This window comes from Vanessa cardui, chromosome 17 (assembly GCF_905220365.1).
Source record: "Vanessa cardui chromosome 17, ilVanCard2.1, whole genome shotgun sequence".
Classification (NCBI taxonomy): Eukaryota; Metazoa; Arthropoda; class Insecta; order Lepidoptera; family Nymphalidae; genus Vanessa; species Vanessa cardui.
Window position 1 is genome coordinate 2383899 of NC_061139.1, and position 26237 is coordinate 2410135.

The 26237-nt window shown below is 31.5% G+C and overlaps 3 protein-coding genes across 3 annotated transcripts; 2 read left to right on the forward strand and 1 right to left on the reverse strand.

Annotated features, from left to right (window-relative positions):
• Positions 1-135: 135 nt before the first annotated feature.
• Positions 136-3146, reverse strand: LOC124536764 (non-structural maintenance of chromosomes element 3 homolog). The gene is made up of 5 exons (XM_047113353.1): positions 2718-3146; positions 2298-2469; positions 1162-1274; positions 494-580; positions 136-235 (listed from the first exon to the last, which is right to left on the reverse strand). Exons 1-5 carry the CDS (start codon positions 2928-2930, stop codon positions 155-157), a joined length of 666 nt encoding a protein of 221 aa, XP_046969309.1. The 5' UTR covers positions 2931-3146; the 3' UTR covers positions 136-154.
• Positions 3147-5108: 1962 nt separating this feature from the next.
• On the forward strand, positions 5109-12905 carry LOC124536768 (glutathione S-transferase 2-like). The gene is made up of 5 exons (XM_047113357.1): positions 5109-5231; positions 5949-6085; positions 11191-11358; positions 11876-12018; positions 12385-12905. The coding sequence occupies exons 2-5, from the start codon at positions 5953-5955 to the stop codon at positions 12559-12561; spliced, it is 621 nt and encodes a 206-aa protein (XP_046969313.1). The 5' UTR covers positions 5109-5231; positions 5949-5952; the 3' UTR covers positions 12562-12905.
• A 3174-nt stretch (positions 12906-16079) lies between these two features.
• Positions 16080-26099, forward strand: LOC124536766 (glutathione S-transferase 2-like). Its single transcript, XM_047113355.1, has 5 exons — positions 16080-16187; positions 17865-18001; positions 24160-24327; positions 25063-25205; positions 25556-26099. The coding sequence occupies exons 2-5, from the start codon at positions 17869-17871 to the stop codon at positions 25724-25726; spliced, it is 615 nt and encodes a 204-aa protein (XP_046969311.1). The 5' UTR covers positions 16080-16187; positions 17865-17868; the 3' UTR covers positions 25727-26099.
• Positions 26100-26237: the final 138 nt, after the last annotated feature.

Below are 26237 nucleotides of genomic sequence, written 5' to 3' on the forward strand. Positions count from 1 at the left end.
AACTTTGGTTGATTTCGGTTTTTCAAGTGCTTTACTCATATTATTAATTGTATAATTGTATATATATTCTGAAAGGTCAAAAGAGACCAACTGAGTAGTGCCTCAGCTCCTATCCACAAAATAATAAAACTAATATTATGTTACGAAAATTCATTTATTCACCATTGTCATCATTTTCATTTCTCGTCGCTTTAATGTACTGTTCTGACCAATAGTCTGGTGCTACATTGAATGCCTGCAAAAGTAAACAGTTTATCAGCTTTTAATAATTATTATTCAGGATATAGCTGACCTAAAAACTCACTACTGACTAACTCGGGTCTGAGGTGTTTCTTTCGAAAACAGGAGCAAACTTTTTTTAACAATCAATATTTAATGTGATTTTGAATAAAGGTTTTTTGGACCTGACCCTAGCTACAGAGCTACAGTCAGCTACAGACAAGAACCATTGGGAAGTCAATAAAAAAAAATTATATTAAACTATTGTACTTACCTCTGACATTTTATTAAGCAGAAATATTTTAGGTATTTCTTCCTCAGCTCGTTGACCCCATTCAAAAAAGAATATATCATTTCTACCCTGTTATCATAGAATATACTAATTAAAGCAATGATCTTCTTAATTTTGTATAACAATACATGGCTGTTCATGCTAAGTAGTAAAAAATAAATAAAATGATCAATATAATCAAAGTCATATAGTTGTCCCACTTGTAAACAGTAATAATAAGAACCAGCATTTTACTTTTATTTTAACCAGTTTAATAAGCTCTAAATTTTCTTAATAAAAGGAGAACATTTCATACAGGAATAATTCCAGGAGTGGGCACTGGCTCTTACTTTACTTGTGTACTTTTAGCAATAAGTAATAGCAATTAATAATAATTATTATAATCTTTACAATATTATGCTTTTAAATTATATCTTTATTTAAGCATATGTGAATATTTCATATAATTATTAGTATATTTAAAAAATAATACCAGACTAAGGAAAAAATATCATTTTGAAAAGTATGAAACAAGAAAAGTTACTTGTCTGACATTCATATCTACTATATATAAAATATTTAGTAGAGATTCCATTTTCATTTCCAATTATTTTTTTAATCTTTTGTTAGAGTATTTAATTAATTAATTTTACTTTTTTAAATTTACTTACTTTTGTGTATTTTAAATACATCTGTCTGGTGAATGTTTTAATTAGAAGCTTCTTCTTGTCAACATCAAACTCCTTCATCAATTGTGCTTCAGTGAGAAATTTCCACATGTCATCTTTAAATGAAAAATAACATATTTGAGTAACATTCTTAAGATATATATGCTGTGTTAATGCCACTAATCATAGAACCAAGCACAAATACAAAATAACTCAAGAGTAAATGAAAGCTAGTGTAATTGCACTAGTGACTTATCACCTTAGATCTCTGATTAGAATGGGTTGATACATAAGAAATTATTTATATCACCATCAATTCTGTGAGAGGAGATGACCACTAACAATTAGGTGATCCATACCATCACCACCTTTCTAACATACATATTGTTTACTGAAATCTCAAATATTTGTTTGGGATGTAACCATGAGCAGATTTCCCTACAGGCTGGGCTTAAGCAAAAAATATTTCTTCTTCAAAAGATGCATCCTTTTGTACCGAGTATGCATTAAAACATTAAAGTGTTTCCAAACAACTTGCAATAAAATTTATAAGCATCGGTATTTAAATTACTTACTTTTATCGTTTTTTACTGAAATTTAATTTTTATAAATCAATTGTTTTTTTATGATCTATAGGGAGCAATAATTCATTGGCTTAAGACATTCGAGTAAATATAACCCTGAATGTAAATGGTAAAAATCCATAGAAAAGAATAAATCAAATCAATTTTATTCAAGTAAACTTCACAATTAAGCGTTTTTGAATCGTCAATAATCAAATACTACCACCGTTTCGGAAAGCAGCTTCTAGCGAGAAGAAACGGCAAGAAACTCGCATAGTTGCTCTTTTCAAATAAACACATTTACAATGCTGTTATTGACAGTAATTAGCGTCCTATGATGGAACCCGAGCCTGACTCCAGGCGTTTCTCTCTAAAAAGTACTCTTTTAATGAATAGTATGATTTATTTATTAATTTAGTCTTATGTAATTTAGTAATATGATTATGAATTAAATAATAGTTGGAATTAAATTTTATAGAAATTCTGCCACATGTGTATTTCACCAACCCGCATTGGAACAGTTGGTTATTTTACATTGTTATATGAAAGTTATTGTTCTTTCATAGTTTATTTTACCTTCTTTAATTGGTGTTCCTGACATATATATGTGTGTTAAAGCTGCAATTAAGAGTTTTCTGTGTTGTGGATTATTGTAAGTAGATAACATAGAGATGGTACAGGGTTTGTTTAGCACCACTATGTATTGTGATTGTTTTGCATCCACCTGTACAAGTTTGTAACCGTATACCTGAAAAATCATTAATTAAACATTTAGTTCACAGTAACAGTATAAATAAATAGTAGTTATTACAATTTTATATTTCCACATCAATTAATGATTCATTTAAAATATTATAATTTTCCTTCATATTATTAAATAATATTTTTATAAACCTTGCTTTTATCAAATTAGGAAATATATATTTTTATGAAAATAACTAGTATAATATAAACATATACTTAGTATAATTATTTTCAGTGTTATATGTTACTTACATTCTTCAACACATTATTAGCACTGGATATAATATTTTTCATAAGATTACGAGGTGCATTAAAATTGTCTTCTAAATGTTTTCTTATGTCACATTGTTTAATAGGTATTTTACTGCCTTCTCGAGAAAGTATGTATCTTACACATTCATTTACAGCTAAATTATCCGTTTGGTCCTCGGTAAGGCTACTTCCTGAACGATTCATTGAAATCATTGATTTATTCTACAATTTTATTGTAAACTGAAATATTTCTATGATTAGCTCAACTGAGCTTAATAATAACTATTACACTTATAATTTTAATATCTATTCTATCTTTTCAAAATACAAATATGCTCTTTAAAATGTTTCTACTGAAAACACCGTCTACTAAGTACTAAACCATGAACTCAACCCAAACTGAAAAAAATTGATAATGTAGTAAATTTCATTAATTATTTAAACAAAAAATGTCTTGTCGTAATATCAAAGAAAAATAAATATTGTTTTGTTTTGTCGATTTAATGGTAGTAAAGTACTTATGACATTTTATTTTAATGACATGTTCATATGTCATAACATTGAGAATGTCGCCAACTATAATAATATTTTATTGTGACTTCTTCGTATACAACAATATGAGGTTTTGTGTTCCGAGTGTGTAGGTAAAGGAGAAGTATTTTTGTATTACAAAAAGTAAAATTTGATCCCTTAAAATATTCCTCTATTATTAAGCTGAAAAGGAATTAAAGAGCTACTTCCAAAGATGTTACTTTCGTTACTTCGTTTCGTTGTAACGATTAATGTGATTATAAACACTAATTAATATCAGGTAATATAGTCTATTTCAATCGAAGTAAGAATCCAAATAAACAAACCATTAAAATTACGTAGCTTAAAGCTCGTCTTTACTGTACACTAATATTACACTTAAGTACTTATATAAATTTTAATTTGGCTTCCAAAATTCCGATAACAGTTTCGTTGATGTTTAAAACAACATTTTTTATTAAATCCATAGTGAATGTCATAGATTAATCAAGCTCTCGGACTATGATATCACGGCATTTTGCTGTCAAATATTTTTCAATCGGCTTTTCTCCTCTTATAGTTGGGATAGAGTATTGAGAATGGCTGAATACACTGCGGTAGCTGAATATGACATGAAATCTAGTTTATTACGAATTAACCCACAAGTTCTACTCAAAAACGGTTAACATTGATTTACCGTATTTCCATTCATAATTTTGTTGTTTGAGATATTTGAATACAAAACATTGGATACATCACTCACCAAAAGTGTTTCTTTTGGCGAAAAATTAATTTAGTTAATCATTCTTGTCTCATTTTAAGTGTCATAGCATTTTACGTAGTAGAAGTGCTTAGTGCAGACAATCTGGGTAGGTACCATCCACTCGTCACAAATATAATTGACTACCTGGCAGCAATATTTTGTGTTGTGTTTCGGTTTAGAGGCAAATCCTCACCAAAGAATGCGCGTCCCTGCTTTTTAAACCTGTCTCTTGGCTGCGCTGTTCCGTGACACGACTGATCGACTGGGATGTTGTAACAGATTAAGCAATTATTACACAAGGTTCAACGATGATACATTTGATTTAAACTTGAACTTTTAAAAATATATCATTCCAGACGTATTAGTGAACTGAAATGTGAACCCATGATGCTATCTGAAAGTGCAACCCCTATATTGCAAATGTGTACGTCATTCGTGGAATTGCATTATATTATTTTCGCTAGGTAGAAGGAAAAAAGATAATGCAGCTATTTTCACAACCATAGTGATCTGTCTTACATATTAATACCGTAAGCCGATTTTGGTTCCAATGATTATTTTTTAGCGAACGGAAAAGTTATTTGCAGGGTAGAAAGCGGCGATGTAGCTGTATCTAAAAAAAAATCAAATGTGAAACGGGCAAGCAGACGTCGTCCGCTTATAGTGAAATTAAATCAAACCAAAACTTTTCATATATTTTAATATCAAGAAAAGGTGTTTATTTTGCCAAAATTTATTTTTTCTGGCATTTTATGAGGATATACAACATTTTGAAGTACTATTTTAAACACCGTAGAATATCCTATTATATAAAAAGTCTTGGGTTTCTATTACACGAGTCTATAATGTTATGAACCTTCATAATTTAAAATAATAAAATCGTTAAATTAGTTCAAAATAAATAAAGATCTTTTAATTTAATGAAAATTTTTTGACTACTGGCTAAGTTGTTAACTTTTAACAAATAGGTAAACTAGACGTTTTGTTAAATGTTTAACATGATTTGTGTTGCAAGTTAAAGTTGGAAGTTCTTTGTACACGTTGTAATAATACCGATCATAGCTATACGTAAACACAAGCACAGAGTATAAAATCTTATAACGAGCTTTTTGTTTTTACAGTTTGCCGGTTTCGACAGCCGGCCGGTTTATTAATTAGCTTTGCCAGTCCACGCAGTAGTCCAGTTTGTGTACAGCTCTCGCGGTGATCGTTCATTCTTTGTGCTAGTTTCTTTAAAAAATGTAAGTGTTTAAAATAGATTTACCCACATTTGAATTTTATTTAAAGATAGTTTGTATCGATTATGGTTTTATGAAATAATGATATATAGTTTAATCTTCGGGTATTTTAAGATGCTCGAAATAGAATGTTTGCATGCGCTGCCGGTTAAAGACCAATTCCATTTGAGATGGAGTTGTATATCAAGTTTAGTAATTTGTATTTTATGCCGAATATTCTATATTTAAAAAAATATTTGTACGGTACGAGTGTATGTACTATACTTAGAATAAAATATATTCTGTGATGATAGACTTAAATTAATTTATAATTTAAGTACCTACTCTCGGCAATATTGGAATTTAAGTAGGCGTATTATAAACTACTACTTTTTTCATATTTTTAAAATTCGCCAATATTAAAACATGAAACAAACAATGTGTCTTGTTTAGATTCCTAGGTTAAAAATATCGTTACAAATAATCAGTTTTTAGTAATGTTTGAATCTATATTAATATCATAGATAAAAAAGTAACTTTGTCTGTCTGTCTGTCAGTCGGTCCTTCACGACCAAACCGCTGAACCGAATTTGATGAAATTTTGGTAAGAAGCAAAATTTAACTCGAAGAAAGAACATAAGGTACCTTTTTCGCCTAACACATGACAATCAACGCCTTAAAACGCGAATTAAGTAGAAACATTTCAAAATAAATATTTATGTACTTTTTTCTATTCCCTAGAAAAATGCCGAAATACGTTTTCCATTATTTCCCCGTCAAGGCTTTGGGAGAATCAGCTCGTCTCCTACTCGCGTATGGCGGACAGGAATTCGAAGATAATCGTGTCACAATGGAAGATTGGCCCGCATTCAAGCCATGTAAGTAAAAAGAAAAAAAAAATACATATTATTTGTGTCATATTGACATTTTATTTTTATTTTACATTCGTTCCATCGAATAGTTTCGGAGTGATCGATGAAATGATTGATTTGAATGATAAAACTGAACAAATAAAAAAACAAATCCACATTACGTCATGTTCTGATAGCTAAATTATTCTCTATAGTATTATTACCTTTGTTAGGGCTTAACTAATATCCTCTGACGTAAACTCTTGAAATAAAATATAATCTTGAGTTCTAACGATACATTATATAAAGATAAATAGTTTCATTTAATTGTTCACCCAAAATATATATCGTCTAACTAATATTATAAGCAAAACTCGCTCGGCCGTTTCTCACTATGAATAAACCATATAATCTATAATAATTACATTTGATGGAGGTAGGTTGGGACTTAATTCCGCGAATGGAGTTCCACGGACTAATTAATGAATTGCCTAATGAATATTGGCCTTTTAATGATACTTTGTGTCATTTCCTATATTAGTTCCTTAGCAACGTATTATTGTTTTGTCAATATTACTTATGTCAAACAAATATGCGTTATAAAATTACGAATTATTATTATTTACAAAAAACATATTACTTTGCAATAAATCCATAACAATTTTATACATAGCCTACTTCATATGTGTAACTTTCAATTAACAGTAATTATCCAATAATATCCTAATACTATTTGTCTTTAAAAGCCGTCTGCAAGCAATGTGTTATTTTGCAGGGCTTAATTCCGAATTAAATTAATAAAAATCCCTTTAGATTTTGTGGAAAATTTAGTCCAGGTTGTAATAGTGTTTCAATAACAGAATAATTATTGGCTTTAGGCGATGTCGTTCATGGATCATTTATCGTCACCTCGTGTGACATACACACACATACACTAAATGTTATGTTTCGCAGAGAATGCGAACGCGGATGTAATTTGTTACGTGTTGCTGAACGAAACCTGCGAGCAAACTATAGTACGATACACAATGATATCCTAATAAACAGATATGTTATACCCATACTAATCAACAGAGAAAAGTGTGCCGCGCCGGGGACCGTTTATTTTACATTTCGTTACAAGTAAAAATGATAGCTTGATAAAAACAATAAGTAAAAGGGATAACTAGAAGTTTTAATTACGCAAAACGTATTACTACATAATTATAATGAATTATAACATATTACTGGCATATTAATGATGAAAACGACTAAAGGCAAACGTCCCAATTAGGACGTTTTCTAGTCTTAATTTTTGCGCGTTAATGACATATCTGTTTACTAGAACATCATTGACGATACATCTTAGAAGTAGCATTGACAAATTTAGTACGCTATCCCAAATTATCAATATTTATTTCTTATGTGAATATGATCTTTACACAAACGTAATAACTTGTAATATTATATGACCTGATATATTCGTCAATTTGACACGTCGATTCACATGCAATTGCTTCTGGTTGAAATTGCGCGAGAGTCTATAGCGACGAATAGCGCGATAGGGAGCTATATCTATTGGTTGTATAAATCGCTTTTATTCATTTTCCCGATGCAACATCTAAGTTTACTTTACGTTACATCAATTGCGCGGGAAAGCCGTTGATTGATTTGACATTTCGATTATTTTGCAAAAATTAGTAAATACAATTCTATGTAATTATTATTTATTTGATACATAATACATATCATATGTAAAAGTAAAATTAAATTTATTTTTCAATAACTGTGTTTCTTCTTGGATGCTTCTTCTTCTGAGAATATAGTTTAGTTTTAATCTGACCATTAATGCTGATTTCTTAGAGATGTTTTCCTTTATCTCCAAGCACGAGATGTTACAGACTTGAAAATTCAGTGTTGCCTATCTGGTTTTGATCACACAATCATCGGTTAAGATCCAAGTGTTTTAAACACTGCGGCATCTTGTATATGTTTAGTATAACATTTAGCCAGTATTTAAATGTTAATTGTTATTAACTGCGACAAAAACAATTGATGGATTTATTTGAAGTTGCGCTAAACGATAAATAATTACGAATTCAAGGCCTTCGTAAATATTTATTTATAAACTAGATGTCTTCTTTTGTATTAGCCAACTGAAAAAGTACTAAACAACATATCAGACGACATAATATAAATATATTTTCAATATAATCATAAATTTTTCATTGTAATAAATATTTTTTTATCAATATATCAACTGTAATACTCCTCATGTACGTGCGGAATTTTAATAGTGATGACGTCACTATAAATACTACTATGGCCGCGTAAATTTATTGTAAAAATAAAAGAAACATTCTAGAACAATATATATATGAAAAAAAAAAATTCTTATTAACCATTCACGCGTACTGATAACAATAATTTTGTTTATACCGGTTTTCAGACCGATTACGGCCTCAGCGACAAACACATAGGTACATTAAAAATTAATCTATTCTTATTATTTGTCTTGCTCGTTAACGAAGACCATTCATTCGTTTGTTATTATTGACACATGTCAGTTAAGGCTCCTTGGAATATTACCATCAACATGCATTAGCTAGTATTAAGTAAAAAAAAAAAACTAACGACATGTTTTCCATTATGACTCATAGAAAATGGAAAGTTACCATCACTAGTTACTATTTTTCACCAATTTAATCATGATTATTGAATACATAAATATTAAATAATTTTATTTTCGTATATCAACATCAAAGGAATAATGAGTACATGCTCTTTTGTAATTTAATTAATAAGTAGGTTTTATATGATTTGACGTATAAATTTTTGACAGGCCGTTTATTGAATTGTTTGCATACCTGTTAAATAAAAAAAAATAACAAGCCTATTGAAGGTTGAAGCTTATTGTGTTATAATTAATATTGATAAGATAGTAACGCGTCCCGAACACAGATGGTTAGTTCATTGACCTGACAATGGGAAGATTGTTTTTAACGCATCATTGGAGAAACATTATCACGCTATGTCCTTCTTATCAATAGTATGATTAAATAAGAAAGTTTATGATTAACTTTTTTTTTTTTTAATTTATTTATCCATTAAAAAAAATGACAGTACAATATTAATTATAATGATAGCAGCTTAAAAACCACTAAGGTTTATACGTGTGCCATCAATAGTCTACACTATAAATTTATACATTTAAATACTATCGCTATACTACAGATCTGAATACGTACATACACACTTAAGTAAATCTAAAAAATATTGCTTCAGTTTATGTCTAATATTTTTATTTGAAATATTATAACAAAGATCTGAAGGTAGTTTGTTAATTATCATCGGTATATTAATGTATTTAATACGGTTTTCGAATAGGTATAATATATATACTTAGGTAGATACTATATATTATACTATGAGTAAAACGAATAATCCATCTAAAGGTTCTATATATCATGATTTATTTTCCAAATTTTATTTAATAATATTCTCGAGCTCTATAAGATTTCGTAATTTAATTTTTTGCTAATGACAGATATTATTTATTTATGTATATTTTGTATGAACTATTATTCCATAAATATGGAATATAATAATATAATAAATATTGGACAACATCACATACATTACTCTGATGCCAATGTAAGTAGCTAAAGCACTTGTGTTATGGAATATGTTGTATGTTGTATATGAACTACACAGTGCATATATATGATACACAGTGTAGTATAGGTCAATCGATAGTTATTCAGCTGTGTACTGATAGCTAACAAATAACACAATGCTACCTTTTTTGAATCGATTGTAACCAAATAAAAATAACTTTACTTAAATATTCAAGGTCTAAGTCAATATTGTAATAAAATATTCTGAAACATGTAAATAACTATTATATTACAAATGTATCTTTAACGATAATCCAAGTTAAGTGGAGTCGAGATGGCTCAGTGGTTAGAACGTGTGCATCTTAACCTATGATTTCGGGTTCAACCCCAGGCAAGCACCACTATATTCATGTGCTTAATTTGTGTTTATAATCCATCTCGTGCTCGACGGTGAAGGAAAATATCGTGAGGAAACCGGCATGTGTCTAATTACATAGAAATTCTGCCACAAGTATTGCATGCATTCCACCAACCCGCATTAGAATAGCGTGGTGGAATATGTTCCAAACTCTCTCCTTAATGGGAGAGGAGACCTTAGCTCAACTGTGGGTAATTTACAAGCTCTTACTGTATTTTTTTTTAAGTTAAGTATTATTGCGAATAATTACCTTTGTTTTCATTATTAATTGATTATACTCGTGAAATTAATTTCACGATAACAAAACTACTCGTAACTGTAAATAGCACAGCACCCATTGCTAATACTGTTATAAGTACTTAAAGCAATTTAAAAGCAAGGATTTATTGCCAAGTGCGATATTTAAGTGTCCTCACTATTGACAAGTATTTATATATATATGTGTAAATTATTATTGAATAATATATGTTCATTTATAATTCCACTATTCCACTTAAATCTACTTTAATTTGACTTCCAATTCCCGATAAAAACTTCGTCGACATAAAAAAAGTTATTTTTTCTTAATCCATAATGAATATTAGGTATTTATTATTCATGCCACAGATGACATATTGTCAATGCGATGTCAAATGTTTTTTTTATGGCTATTGTCCTTTTGTGGTTGTATTATTATGGTTTGTTGGATAACTAAATGTATAGATGTAGAATGTTTGATGAATAGATGGCACCTACTGAGACGAGCTTGAACACGCTATACTACCAAGTATATCATGACTTAATCGATTAATTTTAAAATTGACAGTTCGTGAGCTATTTGACAACATACTAACAAAACATGAAAGTGTTATGATATAAATCGAAGTCCTACGTGGTCGAGTAGTTTGTACAGCGCTTCTCATGAGTACACCAAATCGAGGTCATTAGTTCATTAGTTTTCTATGTTACTTGGGTCTGGGTGTTTGTGGTATCGTCGTTACTTCTGATTTTCCATAACACAAATGCTTTAGCTACTTACATTGGGATCAGAGTAATGTACGTGATGTTGTCTCATATTTATTTATTTATAAATAACATGTAAAACAAATACATATATGTCAACGTATTGTAATTTGTAGCCACTCCGTTTGGTCAAATGCCGGTGCTGGAGATCGATGGCAAGAAATACGCTCAGAGTATGGCCATCGCGCGCTACCTCGGACGCAAGTTCGGTCTCTCGGGCGACGACATTGAAATGGACTTCGAGATCGACCAAAACATCGAGTTCGTAAACGACATTCGTGCAAGTAAGACATCATATATTATTATACGTTAAACCTGTAAATGTTTCACCGCGGCGCTTAGGCTCCTCTTCTATTAAGGAGATGGTTCTTAAGCTTATTTTGATGTGAGAATGAGATTTAGACTCAGTTTTCCTCACAGGATACTAATTATTGTAAGAAACAGCATTGTAAATCAGTTTATTTAAAAAGAGCAACTATGCAAGTTTATTTTTCTTTCTTCTTGCTGAAGGTTGCTTTCCGAAATAATAAAATAATAATGTTGGTTTGATTTATAACTTTCCTTGTAAAGAGTGAGAAGAATTTACCAACACAAATTAAGCACAAGAAATTTCAGCTGAGACAACAAGCAATACTTAGTTCAAGCTTTAGTTGTTTGAAACTACTTAACTCAATTAGATTTTCCTTTATTGGTATAACAATTATGATGTATTAGCTAAGCAATTAAATATGTATTTGTAATATTACATGTTGACCACTCGAGTGTAAGGTCGTTACAAAACAAACTTGTTATTGTTATCAGAAGCGGCATCCGTACACTATGAGCCAGATGAGGCGGCCAAGGAAAAGAAACACGAAGATTTCGCGAAGAATGTATATCCATTTTTGATCAGCAAACTCGACGAGATGATTAAGAAGAACAAGGGTCACATCGCTGCTGGAAAGGTGGGTCTTACTATATATAGAAAAAAAAACAGACACTTACTATAACACAGGACTTAAAAGACAACTTATATGAGCACAATAAGACCTTATCACAATAAGCGATCTTTTTGTCACTTTATAAAAAAATCCACAATTCAGTGAGGTATTGTAAATTAATAAACAATATATTGTGATATTTAAATACATTACTAAGCTGATCTTTAACCGTTATACCATTTCTGACAAAAAAATATTTCATTGCAGTAATATGTTTAGTTTATTTATTTCAATAACCATAGATTAAATTCGATTAAAAAACATATGTTTTATTAGTAAGGTAAATAAAATAAAAATGTGTCAGTTACTAATAGAAAGTTTTTTTCATAGCTCACCTGGGCCGATTTCGTCTTCGCTGGTATGTTTGACTATCTGAAGGCTATGCTTCGTATGCCCGATCTGGAACAAAAGTACCCAAGCTTCAAGCAAGTCATTGACGCGGTATACGCCAACCCCAAAGTGAAGGCTTACAGTGATAATTTACCTAAGTCAGAACACAACATCTAAAATAAAACTATAACTAATAGTTGACACTATTTCTGTCACGTCGAATTATTTTTTTCACTTATCGGATCACAGTGGTCGAAAGAAATTGACTGATGAGCCATTTGGATCACTTTCGATCACTGTGATCTACACTAAACGATTCTGAAAGAATTAAATCCAATTGTTGAATTGGTAAAATATTTTGTTATAATAAATGTAAAGTAATGCTTATAATTAATATTGTATGCACTAACAACTCCTGCATTTCATATATTTTATAAAATTATAAGATGTATCACAACTTCACAATATAATGTTATATCTCTGTGTTGTATATTTTTAAATAAAATTTAAAAAATACAAAACGCATAGTTTTATTTATATGTTTAGCTTATACATATATTTTAACAGGTAGGTACAAAAAAATGATGTAAAAATATGTCTAACAGATTTTTCTTACTGTGTATGTATTTCTATCAGAGAAGACCAAAGTCTTCTATTTGAAACAGATAATTCTGTAAGATTTTTTAAGGCTAAAGCAAAATAATGAGAAATGAGCCCATAAAGGTAATTTTCATTATACAATTTGAATGGTGGTTTAAGCATTCACGAGAAGGGATTTCACTTCCACAGGCTGGCCGTAAATAAATAAAAAGTTTATATAGCAGACAAATAAAGTTAATCAACAGATTAAAAAGAAATTAAAATGTCATTATTGACAGATACATGAGTAATCTTAAAGCATAAGTCGATTTATGTCCCAGTGATTGTGGGACGATAGCTGCACATAGAAAATTGATTCTGTTCTCATTTTGAAGAGCTCTAGCCAGAGATGTACAGAATAATAAAGAGGATTATTAATTACTGAGAAGTTGTCATTTAACAAAGATTTAGTATTAGAGAAAGGAATAAAGTTACTGTCTGGTTAGAGATCGGTACTACGGCTGTGTAAGAAAAAAAATATACACGTTTACAAAATTAAAGAAAAATTTTAATCAACAAACTCCAATCCTTTTGAATAGATAGTTTCGCTGGAATATTACTTGTTTCAAATGAAATATTCGTTAAATAAGGATCATTGTATGTTACATAACATCTGTGTCAGTTAACAAATTTAAGGTATAAAAATAAAGCTTGATGGCGATTTTTTGTTATCATTCGTTGGAACCGGTATGTGGTTCCGATGTTCTCGTACAATGAGTCACTTAGCCCCAATACCACAGACACTGCATGACCTTGAACTTGAAACGTATTCGCGAGATTCCTTCTAGAGTTGCATCTGTTTTTTGTTCAGTCTAGTTACCTTTCTGACTATAATTATAAATAAATAATAAATAAATAAATATGGGACAACATCACATACATTACTCTGATCCCAATGTAAGTAGCTAAAGCACTTGTATTATGGAAAATCAGAAGTAACGACGGTACCACAAACACCCAGACCCAAGACAACATAGAAAACTAAATGAGTTTTCTACATCGACTCGGCCGGGAATCGAACCCGGGACCTCGGAGTGGCGTACTCATAAAAACCGGTGTACACACAACTCGACCACGGAGGTCGTCTTTTAAAGTATTAGCCTTCAACCAAAAATATAGATCTGTTTGACCTCAAATTTTGCATAAATACTCTTTTCGCGGCATAACCGTTCACAAATTTCATCTTAATAGGGAAAAGGGGTTTGGGTATCTTTGTATTAGTACTAAGTCAAGATGGGCATATAGTACTTTTATAAAACAACTAGCTACCCGCCCTTGTTTCGCACGGCTACAATACTGATACTAAATATACTACAGAATTTGTTGATTTACGACATCACATTAGTAACTTATAAAATTAGCAGTGTTTCTTTACTATATTGTCCATCAATTATACACAAACATCTCTGCTCTATTCATTCTATCTTCTAAAAAAAATCGCATCAAAATGCGTTGGGTAATTTCAAAGATCTAAGCATACATAAGTAGAGGCAGCAATAAGTGACTTTGTTTTATACTATGTTATGATGATTTAGTAGAAATAAAATAAGAATCCGAAGTATGTACGTTTAAATCTTATAAATTTGTAGTGTACATAAATACAAATTCCTAATTAGTCTATTAGCTAGTTTATAAGATAATGCAATAACGTGAGGCATGCCTGGTTACGAGTCCTACGTCTAATTTTTCCACAATTACTTCTCTCGCGCTAGTCTTTAAATACATATAGTATAATTTATTACAAATATAACCTATAACATATATTGTCGAAACCTACTATATTTAATATCATAAGAGTTTGAAAATAAATTATTTGATACAATCGATTACTTGCGATTGCTTCCTACGGTACTTTAAGATAAGATAAGAGAAATCACTTTATTTTAAGACTTGATTAGCACCAAGTGCCAACGTACTGAGTTAATAAACAAAATTTTGTTCAGGAAGTTTTCATGAAATCGATTGCTGTCATTCGATCAAACCTACTGAGCGAAAGCAATAGCCGAAAGGGCCCAGTGGTTAGAACGCGTGCATCTTAACCGATGATTGCGGGCTCAAACCCAGGCAAGCACCACTGAACATTCATGTGCTTAATTTGTGTTTATTTTAAATTTTGTGAATCGTCTCAAGTATTAAATCGACGCTTATAACTATAAAAAAGATTTCAATTTCATCAATAAGGAGCCTGCCGGAGTTAATTCATGGTATCATCTCGTTATCAGCTGTGTGTCAAATTTCATAAAAATTCTGCCACATGTGTATACCACGAATCAATAGCGTGGTGAAATATGTTCTAAACCTTCTCTTCGAAAGGGAGAGAAGGCCTTACACCAAGAGTGGAATATTTACAGGCTGTTGTTAATTGCTGTCAAAATCAGATTTTTTGCGTAACTGGCCGAAAGGATTCGACCTTTCATTATCATAATACTAATTTGTTATTGTTAGGAATATAGACTAGACAGTAGAGTTGTCTATGCCTACTAAATTTCACTGAATTTGATTATTTTAGGAATTAAATCTCATTTGCGTTCGAGTCCAAATATTTATAATATAAGCAAAAACAAAAAGATGGGAAGATGATCTGAAGAAGGTGGCTGGTAAGGAATGGATCAGAGTTGCAAGGGACAGAGAAAAGTCGAAATCTTTGGAGGAGGCCCATGTCGTTGATGTAGGTCTAAGCTGTTGCTGAAAATAATCGCCCGAACGCTGTTAGCTTAGAATAATTACGCATAATAAATGTTTAGATATAATTAGATTAAGTTATAGTAAAGTTATGTTTTGTGGGTTTACAGCAATAAAGGCTAATTTTATTTTATTTATTTATTATTTATAATATTTGACAGCACAGCAGAAGGTTATGTATAACTTGGATCTATGTCTGTGCTGCGAGACTGGGTATCATTAGTATACAGTGTAATTAGCATTTAATAAAACAGGAACACAATCGTGATAAAGAATATTATCAATGTTTTAGACATTTTTGACAATTGACGTAAAGCGTTCGCTTGCGTGAAACTGAAATTTGTCAGTGCAGATAAAAATTAGATTTTTATTACGATAAAGTTACTGGGTACTATTTATCTTTTAGTAACGGCTTAGCGTTTATATAGAATCCTTCCCTTTTTATTAATTTGTGTTGATAAATTGGATCCTAAATTAAGAAGGTAATTTTTTTCAACTACAAATTATGCTGTTTATATTTTTAAGAGTCTGGTGATAACGTTAAAATAAGTAACCTCCTTATTGGCTCCACTGGTGGTGGTGACTTTAAAGCTGGTTTATTCTTTGCCCAGGCTATCGGAATTGAGATTGAATGAGGAAATACTAGCATTCTTGCCACCATTCCAATTGCTTATAATTTGTAGTGTCTATTTTTAGCATTTTGTATATCCATGTTTGATCTCATTTTTTTATTCTCTTTATTAGTATTTAATAAAAAAAATGGTATTGCTTTACGTAGATTTTCTTTTATTTCAGTGCATGGTACACTGAGCATTGATTCTATTTTTTGTCATTGAATAGTAAGATTAAAAATGGTTATTTGAATTATTTTATAGCAGTTCTTTCTTTTGTATAAATATTTCACATAAGAGTCTAACAAAACATAATACTTACTTATTTTTATTGCATAATACATTTACAGGCACTTTTTTCCAAAAATAATATTATCCTTATTTAAGCAAAGATTGATTAAATATTATCACATGACGCAAAAGTATTACAGAAGTTGCCGTCATAACAAATATTCATTTAAAACATCTTGGTTTTTGGCTATTAATAGGTAAATTATCGTATCCTCGAAAGATTGCGAGAATTAACCTATATTTTACTTTTTTTGAAATTAGATCGAATTTCATTCCTGATTTAACCTTAGTTAAATAGATTATGAGATCAGTATTTCGTAGATACAATTGAAGTGGTTATTTCACATAAGACAGCGAGTGGTAGAAATTGTTATGTAAATGGAAAAAATAATAAAAATAAACGAATTTCACTACTATTACGTGTACTGATTTTGAATTGGCTACGCTAAAGAGCGTACACCATTTAAGTAATAATTCAGTCGATCAAATCCATCATATTGTGACATTTAGTACTTTTTATTGATATATTTTATGATAAGGTTGGTAATGAGTTTGGCCAATTCTTTATGATCCTCGTATCTGTGACGTTTTTCAATTTATTATTCATATTAGATAACATATTATAATTTTCATTGAAAGTGTTATTATTTCACAAAGCTGTTTGAAATTATTTTTATTTTGTATATATCATTAATTTATGAACAGTAGTTGTATTTATTAGGTTGGAGGGAAAGTATAGAAATTTACTCAAACTCAAATTGCTTTATTCAATATAGAAGTATTACACTTTCTTATTGATAGTCAATTGAAACAGTATCACCGGTTCGGGAAAAAAATACTCTGAGAAGAACCGGCGAAAGAAACTCAGCGGGTTTTTTTTTTCTCATGTATAAACAATTTAAATGAAATCAAATAGCCAGGAGGCGATCGTTTCATTCGTATAATTTTGCATACAAGCGTTCCTTAATATTTTTTTTTTTTAATTTGGCAACAGAGGCATTTTGAACGCTTTCTGGGATCCTGTTGTAAATAACGTAATTTAGCAGGTAATTTTTTTTGTTAATAGAAAAAATGGCTGGTGAGTCATTACTATTTTTACCTAAAATATGGCAACAATTTGTAATAAATAACGGGGCTTATATAACTGATTAATATTAAATACATGTTTTTCTTTAAAGTACGATCGAACTGTCCCTCTTATATATTATGAAGTATATAAAATGGCGTCATTAATTTAATCATACTTCTATGTTTCAGTAAAATGCCAAAAACAGTGCTATACTATTTCCCCGCCAAAGCTCTTGGGGAGGCCATCCGCTTACTTCTTGCGTATAGTGGACAAGAATTCGAAGATCACCGAATTAACTATGCGGATTGGGGATCCTTCAAACCTCGTGAGTGTCTGGGCTATTTTTATATTGTATGATTATTCAAGATTTATATGTGTGCCACGCACACATGTACATATTAAGTCTGTCTACGTGAATTGTTTTTTTTATATACTACTTATTTGTAATTGTTAATGAGCGTGCGGCAACTGTACGGGCCCTGGAACGGACGCTTAGGTATATATTTATTGGGTGTATGAATAAAAATCGCTTGGTTTTCAGTTAGGATGGAACTGCTGTTATGCCATTATTTTGTGCATATTAAATACATTCATCATCGGCATTCAGTGTGACGGCAAATTTTATATTTTTAGTGATTTATGTTTTTTTAACTCGTTCGAAAATATTCTAATTTTATATTCGATGGGTTTAATCCTCAACTAGGACATGAGTTTCGCTTTTATTGACGAGGCAGGTTGTAACAATATGTATCCGATAAGCTTTACATCCTACCATTACTTACTGTATAATCGCTGTTTAGATAAGATAATTTTCTGGTGCTTACTGGTTAGCAGCAACACCCTTTGAATTCCCCACTGCTGGGCTAAGGCTTTGATTTGGAGCATATGCATCAAAGCGGGTTTAAAATTTATTACATGCAGGTTTCCTTACGATATTTTCCTTTACCGCTGAGCACGAAATGAATTATAAACGTAATAAGTACATGCAATTTCAGTGGTGCTTACCCGGGTTTGAACAAGTAATAATCCGTTAAGTTCCACACATTTTAACCACTGAGCCATCTTAACTCAATTTACGGATTACATTAACATAATGAGCACAATCTAATTCATTAAGACAGCTATGGATATATTGCAATGTGATCTCTGGTTTACTATTCAATGCGGGATTGTGGTTTAAACGAGGCCTAATGAAATGTCACGACGGCGCCAGTCGGTGCGGCTGCCGGGTTTAGCAACACAAAAAGTAAATTATTAGCCGTTATTTATGCACTTATGTCAACAACAACAACAACAACCTGTAAATTCCCAGTGCTGGGCTAAAGGCCTCATCTCTTTTTGAGGAGAAGGTTTGAAACATATTCCACCACGCTGTTCCAATGCGGGTTGGTGGAATAAACATGTGGAAGAATTTCTATGAAATTTGTCACATGCAGGTTTCCTCGCGATGTTTTCCTTCACCGCTGAGCACGAGATGAATTATAAAGACAAATTAAGCACATGAATCAGCGGTGCTTGCCTGGGTTTGAACCCGCAATCGTCGGTTAAGATGGACGCGTTCTAACCACTGGGTACCTCATTAATCTATAAATAAAAAGAAATAATATCTCTGTCACCACCTGGGGGAATAACCATCAGTGATAAATCGTTTTATCTAATACCTAGATTGTTGTTTCTTTAATGTTTTTTAATCTTATCATATTGTTGTTGCCAGCGGCGTTATGACGTTATTTTCATACTATTTTATCTTACACTCAGGGAGCGTAGAATGTTACACATAATATATTTGTAAACAACTGTATATTATGTATGTCAATGACTTCATTCGAAACCTTCCTGGGTGAACAAAATATTATTTTTTCACATTCAGATATTATGAAGTATACGAGTATACATTATTACATATTTCGGCCAACGTATTCTATCTGCCAAACAGCTAAGCTACGTCGCGAATTTTGCTAAATAAATAGCCATTTATAAAGTCTATGAGTCTAAGCCTAAATAAAGTCATTGCCATGTACCCTGGTTAGCACCCTCAACAGGGCCATCGCATCGCCATTCTGACAAATGGAACCCGAGGACATTGTTCGCCTCCCAAACTGATGCAGGCTTCCATGGTCGAGTGGTATGTACACCGGTTTTCATGGGTACGCCACTCCGAGGTCCCGAATTCGATTCCCGGCCGAGTCAATGTAGATTATCATTAGTTTTCTATGTTGTGTTGGGTCTGGGTGTTTGTGGCACCTTCGTTACTTCTGATTTTCCACAACCTAAGTGCTTTAGCTACTTACATTGGGATCAGAGTAATGTATGTGATGTTGTCTCATATTTATTTATACCTATTTATATTTATGTAAACACAGCCCCTTCGCTAGTTTTAGTCCACACAGAATGTGTGGTTGCTGGGGTGTGGCCGTTGTGTACAACTTCGTGGAGCCACTAGTGAAGAGATTATGGGTTGCTAAGCTTTTATAGCACCTAACTACATCCGAACTATGATAATATAACGATATGAATTCGGGCGTGGAAAATTAGTTCACAAAAATTTAATTTTTATAATATCCCGAATATGGAATCCAAAAAAGAAGACTGTACATGTTGGTCACTGGCCTTGACATGCCAAAATGTTGTCGGTATAAATTGCAAATCATTGTGATCGGGCACATAGGCAATCGAACTATGATTCAACATAATATCGTTCGTAAACACGTTGCGAGATAAGAGGCGAACTAATATTCATAGTCATCATTATTCTCAACAATTAAATTTTTATGTTTCGTAAAAATAAAAAAAATAAATACAGCTCTGTGAATATTTAATTATGAAATAAAAAAAAATGCTTTAAATATGTTTTAATTATACGTTATTGATATACTTAATAATACATATATAACGTAACGTACATAGATAAAGACTAATAGTTAGTAGACTAATAGTATTTTTTTTTGTTTCTTTTAACCCTTTTTTTGTATCAATTCATTTTTTTTAATGATTTTTCGTGTAAATGTTAATAGTAATTTTAGTTGTTTTTTTTCTTTTCATTTATTTCTAATTTTTCAAGTAACTTATATATATTTTTATAATTTTTGTACGGTCCCAAATAAAAGTGTTCTTTCATTCATTCTTTCTTTCTTAGTTCTGGCTTAAAATCTCAGGTTAGGCCAAATATTAAGGAGTTCAATATTATAATCAAGAAAGAAATAAAGTTAATCCAGACCACGACTGTTACCCATTGGGAGAAAAATAATGAAGAGTGCGCTGGGAATTGCGCATGTGCTTGATAGCTAGAATATCATCGTACAATACATTAAGAGTGTTGCAAATAGTTCACGTAATAGAATGATTCGCCACGTAATGATCGCCAACAATAGTGTACGAAGGCCAAATGGATATGCTTTGTTGCATTACAGCCTACGATCGGAGATTTTATTTACTAACTAGCTGTGCCCTCGATCTTGAACGCGTTCGAATTTAACAAAAAATAAATATTTCTGTAACCTAAGTTATTCCTTATTATATCAGTTATCTGCTAGTGAAAGTCCTGTCAAAATCGGTTCAGCCGTACCAAAGTTTAGCCGGAGCAAATAGACAGACAGACAGATAAACAAAAATTGTAAAAAATGTTATTTTGTTATATGTACCGTGTATACATATGCATTGAGTAAAATATAGCTATTTTATTATTACAAAGAGACACTCCAATTTTATTATATGTATAGATTCGTCAAAGTATTCTTATAGAGCGTGGGTAAAACTTCTAAGCCGATTGTGTACCGGGAATTATCATCAAATGCGAGAATTTTTGTCGTGAGGATACTTGATGGCAAATCTGACCATATTAAAAATGAAATGACGTATTTTTTTGTAAAACTGAACAAAAGTGACCGAACCGATGATATAGGCAAAAAAAGAATACATCCCGCTGTAATTCTTTCGCCGGTTCTTCTCAGGTCCGAGGTGTTAAATTCCGAACCGGTGGTAGATTTTTGACAATCAATAAATGATATCACAGGGTACCATTGAAAATCAGCTTTGGGTTCTTGGAACCCAACTTGGAAGCTGAATGGTACCCTTTAGGACACCTTTATCTGTGTTGTTTTGTATTAATAGTATTGTAGTAAGTGAGTAGTTATAGTTGGTTATTATGTTTTTATTTTTGTTGCTTTTCTTTTTTTTTGTTTTAATTTTTTATACTTCTTATTCTTTTATTATGTGTGTTTATTTTGTAATGTGTCCTAATAAACATTTCTTTCTTTCAACACTTCTATATTGAATAAAGATTTTTGGACTTTGACTATACTAGAAGATGTAGCAAACTCAAACTCAAACTCAAATAACTTTATTCAATATAGAAGTATTACACTTTCTTATTGATGGTCAATTGAAACACTACCACCGGTTCGGAAAAGAAAATACCCTGACCTGAGAAGAACCGGCGAAAGAAACTCAGCGGTTTTTTTTTATTTTTTATTTGTCTCATATATTATTTAAACAATTTAATATGAGATGAAATAGCCAGGAGGCGATCGTTTCATTCCCAAGGTGTGCTATCGATCATAAACTCATTAATTGTATAGTAACCTTTTGCACACAAGCGTTCCTTAATAGTTTTCTTAAATTTGGCAACAGAGGCATTTTGAACGCTTTCTGGGATCCTGTTGTAAAACCGTATACATTGCCCCACAAAGGAGTTACTGACTCTATGTAGTCGAGTAACAGGAGTAACAAGTTTGTGTTTGTTCCTTGTACCAATGCTATGAGTATCACATTTTCTCATGAAATCATTAATATTTTTTCGTACATACATAACATTGCAGAATATATATTGAGAAGCAACAGTTAATATCTTGATTTCTCTAAATTTATTCCTTAACGATTCTTTAGCTCCTAGGTTATAGATTGCGCGAATAGCCCTCTTCTGTAGCACAAATATAGTATGGATAGCGGCTGCGTTGCCCCACAGCATAATACCGTATGACATTATACTGTGAAAGTAACTGAAATATACTAAGCGAGCCGTATCAACATCGGTACATAATCTAATTTTTTTGACCGCGAATGCCGCAGAACTCAGTCTACTCGCCAATCCGTTAATATGGGGGCCCCATTGCAACTTGGCATCAACAGTAAGGCCAAGAAACTCAGCAGAATCAATTGGATCCATAGATTCCCCGTTAATGAGTACATCGGCTTTTACATTATGTACATTTGGTGTACTAAATTTCACAATTTTTGTTTTATTATTATTAAGCCTAAGATTGTTTACGCTAAACCAATGTACTATATCAGCTATAGCATTGTTTACGTCGTCGTACTGTACCTGTTTTCTATTAATTTTAAAAACTAAGGAGGTATCATCAGCAAAGCATGCTTCAAAGTAGGCTTTACTGGTATATTTGGCAGAATAAGAAGTTACCATTCGCAGTTTCACCCTATTTACATTTAGTCTATTAAAATATTAAGAGTCAATTTTATGTATAATAATACAAAATCAAAATAAATTTTATTTAACTAGGCTATTACAAGCACTTTTGAATCGTCATTATACAATTAAGTGAAGCTACCACCGGTTCGGATAGTAGGTTCTACTGAGAAGAACCGGCAAGAACTTAGTCATTACTCTTTTTCAACATTTAAAAAATACAAAGTCGTGTTAGTTAATACAATTATTTAAATTAACATATCCTGCTTGGAAGTCAAAAGGTATTAACTCCACGCTTATACGAACAATATGCTTTTACATTTCATTAGTTTTCTATTAAGGAAGTTTAAAGATTCAATAATAACTGTTTACATTACGATATACGCTGAGTCAGGATTGCAATTCAACGTTGAAGTGCAACGACATACTATCTTATAATTATCCACAATTACAAGCGGTTATGATTATCTAAATGCATATATATATTACATATATAATTATGTTGAGGGTCAAGATCATTGTGAATGATGATGATTATGAATACAATATTTTACTTCAACGGCTTTGTTTCCCTTAATGATTTAATTTACTCTTATTAAACTATTCGTTATGTTAAACAAGAGTAAGTTAATGTGATGTAACCTCTTTATAATCATTGTTGCACCATAATTATTAACAATTAATCATTTCTATTAAATCTTCTCGACACACATTTATTCGTCTAATAATTCTAAATTTGAATTTTATTCAAAATCCTTTCTAGTTCGAATAAATAGTTTAAATTATTTACAATATATCATTTTTTAATCTAACATTCGTTTACGCGTGTATTTTGGGCTCATCTTCGCTTTGCTATTTTTATCTTTTCTTTGCAAACATTTTTCCTTTTCTCCATTATAATGTGTACTCTCGATTACTCTTGATAACCATCTCTTTTTATCTGTATATACTAATTTGAACGACATAACAGTATATATCCAAAAGTGTAAAAATTGTCAGCTATATGTATGTCATCCCAAATGGACAAGAGGTACAAATGGATTTTTTTTGTATTTTTTCAGTGATGCCGTTTGGACAAATGCCTGTACTTGAAATTGATGGAAAGAAGTATGCGCAGAGTACAGCCATTGCCCGATACCTCGGTCAGAAGAACGGGCTCGCGGGAGACAACTTAGAGGAAAGTTTTGAAATCGACCAGAATATCGAGTTCCTGACTGACATACGAGATGGTAACACTGAATTCATATATTCGTGATAGTGCCCATCCGGCAAATTGCGATATCTAATTGTCTGACTGAGATGCGTTATTTTTAAACCTATTCAGATTGATAATTTAAATATTTTGTGCTAAAAAACCTTTTGCTTGGTACTAAAGGGTTTGTATAACCAAATATTCTAAATCACATATTCTGTCGTTAAAGGCAATACTCGCCATTGCTGTTTGGTGTTCTCTTACCATCAGGTGGTCCATTAGTCGGACTACCTAATAATGCAATATAAAAAAGGAGTGTTGGAGGTCTGTGCCACTTTTAATTAGTGGTCATTCTACTTCCATTTTTATATATGTATACTTTCTATTGCTGGTTTCACTAGCGTTAAATATTTAGTACCCAAATTAATTTACGGGATGCAAGACTTTTTAAACAGTATATTCTGTATTTTGATTTTCAAATGTTTAATTAATTCTTTTTGAAAAATCGTTGCCCTAGACAAACGATCCCAAAGCATGGAATGACGCACTTACATTCTGCTGACAGATTATTATCATCTGTTGTCTTCATGTTTTGGGTTAACGTAACTACTCTTCAAGCTTGGCGAATCTCCCGAGTCGTTACCGGAAGTTATTCAGTGATTTTTTCAATAAGCGACTATCTATCCAAAAAGATCTTACAAATAGAAAACACTAAATACCTATAAATAAGTATTATAGGACTAAGTTTAAAGATGTTTCTTTTTATTATCAGAGGCAGCCGAAGTCCACTACGAAAGTGATGTAAAAGTAAAGGCTACGAAGTATGAGAATAATCTCAAGAACAAATACCCGGCTATGCTCAAAAAACTCGACGAGATCATCAAACAGAACAAGGGTCATATTGCGGCAGGAAAGGTCAATACATGATTAATTTTAAAAACTGCAAGTGACCTAATGCTTTCTTAAAGCCGGAGGAGGACTTTTAGATCTTATTCCACCACCTTACTCTTCTTAAAGATTTCCTTATGATGTTTACCGAGCACGTGATAAAGTACACAAACGTGATATTTCATGTTCGGGTGTGATCTATCAATCATCGGCTAAGATTGATGTTTGACCAATGATTCATCTTTGCTACCAAATTTCATATATTATATTATATAGAACTTAAAAATGATTTGTAGTTTTCAATGTTTTCTTTAGTGGACGAAACGACAAAAACATGCAAGTAATGCTTTATAATAATTGAATTTTTCTTATTTCAGCTAACGTGGGGTGATTTCGTTTTCGCCGGTAGTTTCGATTACTTGAAGATGATGCTTCGAATGCCTGATTTGGAAAAACAATACCCAAGTTTTAAGCAAGTCATTGATGCAGTGTACTCTGATGAGAAAGTGAGGATCTACAGCGAGAAATGCCCAAAGGCTGAATTTTAAAATGTATTGTACTACTAGTGCTCTAATTTGGTTTGATTTGGTATGATTTGTGTTTAGGTTTGATCAGACGCTCAGTTATTGATTGTATGAAATGTGTGAGAAAGAAAAAGTAAGAAATAATTGTTATCCAATTAATTATATATCAAATTACGCGAACTGCGTAATTGCCATGAATTTTATTGTAAGCGGTGCCAATAATTTATAGCTAAACTCAATCTATTGAATAGAAGTGGTTCAACTCATTTTAAGCTTCGATAAAACGCAAGTAAAGTTCTACAAAAGCTTATTAAAAATGTCTGGAACCAAGATTACAAATCAATGTATTTTTTTTTAAATATTTTTAATCTGTTGCGAAATTAAAACTTTTGCCTTAGTTGTTCTTGTATTATTTAAAAAATTAAACACAGCCGTCTTTTCATCCATTATTCATTCAGTCTTTCCCAAGAATGGGATCAATGTTCCTGAGACAGTTCAAGACACAACATCCTACAAGTGCCATTGTATCTAACAA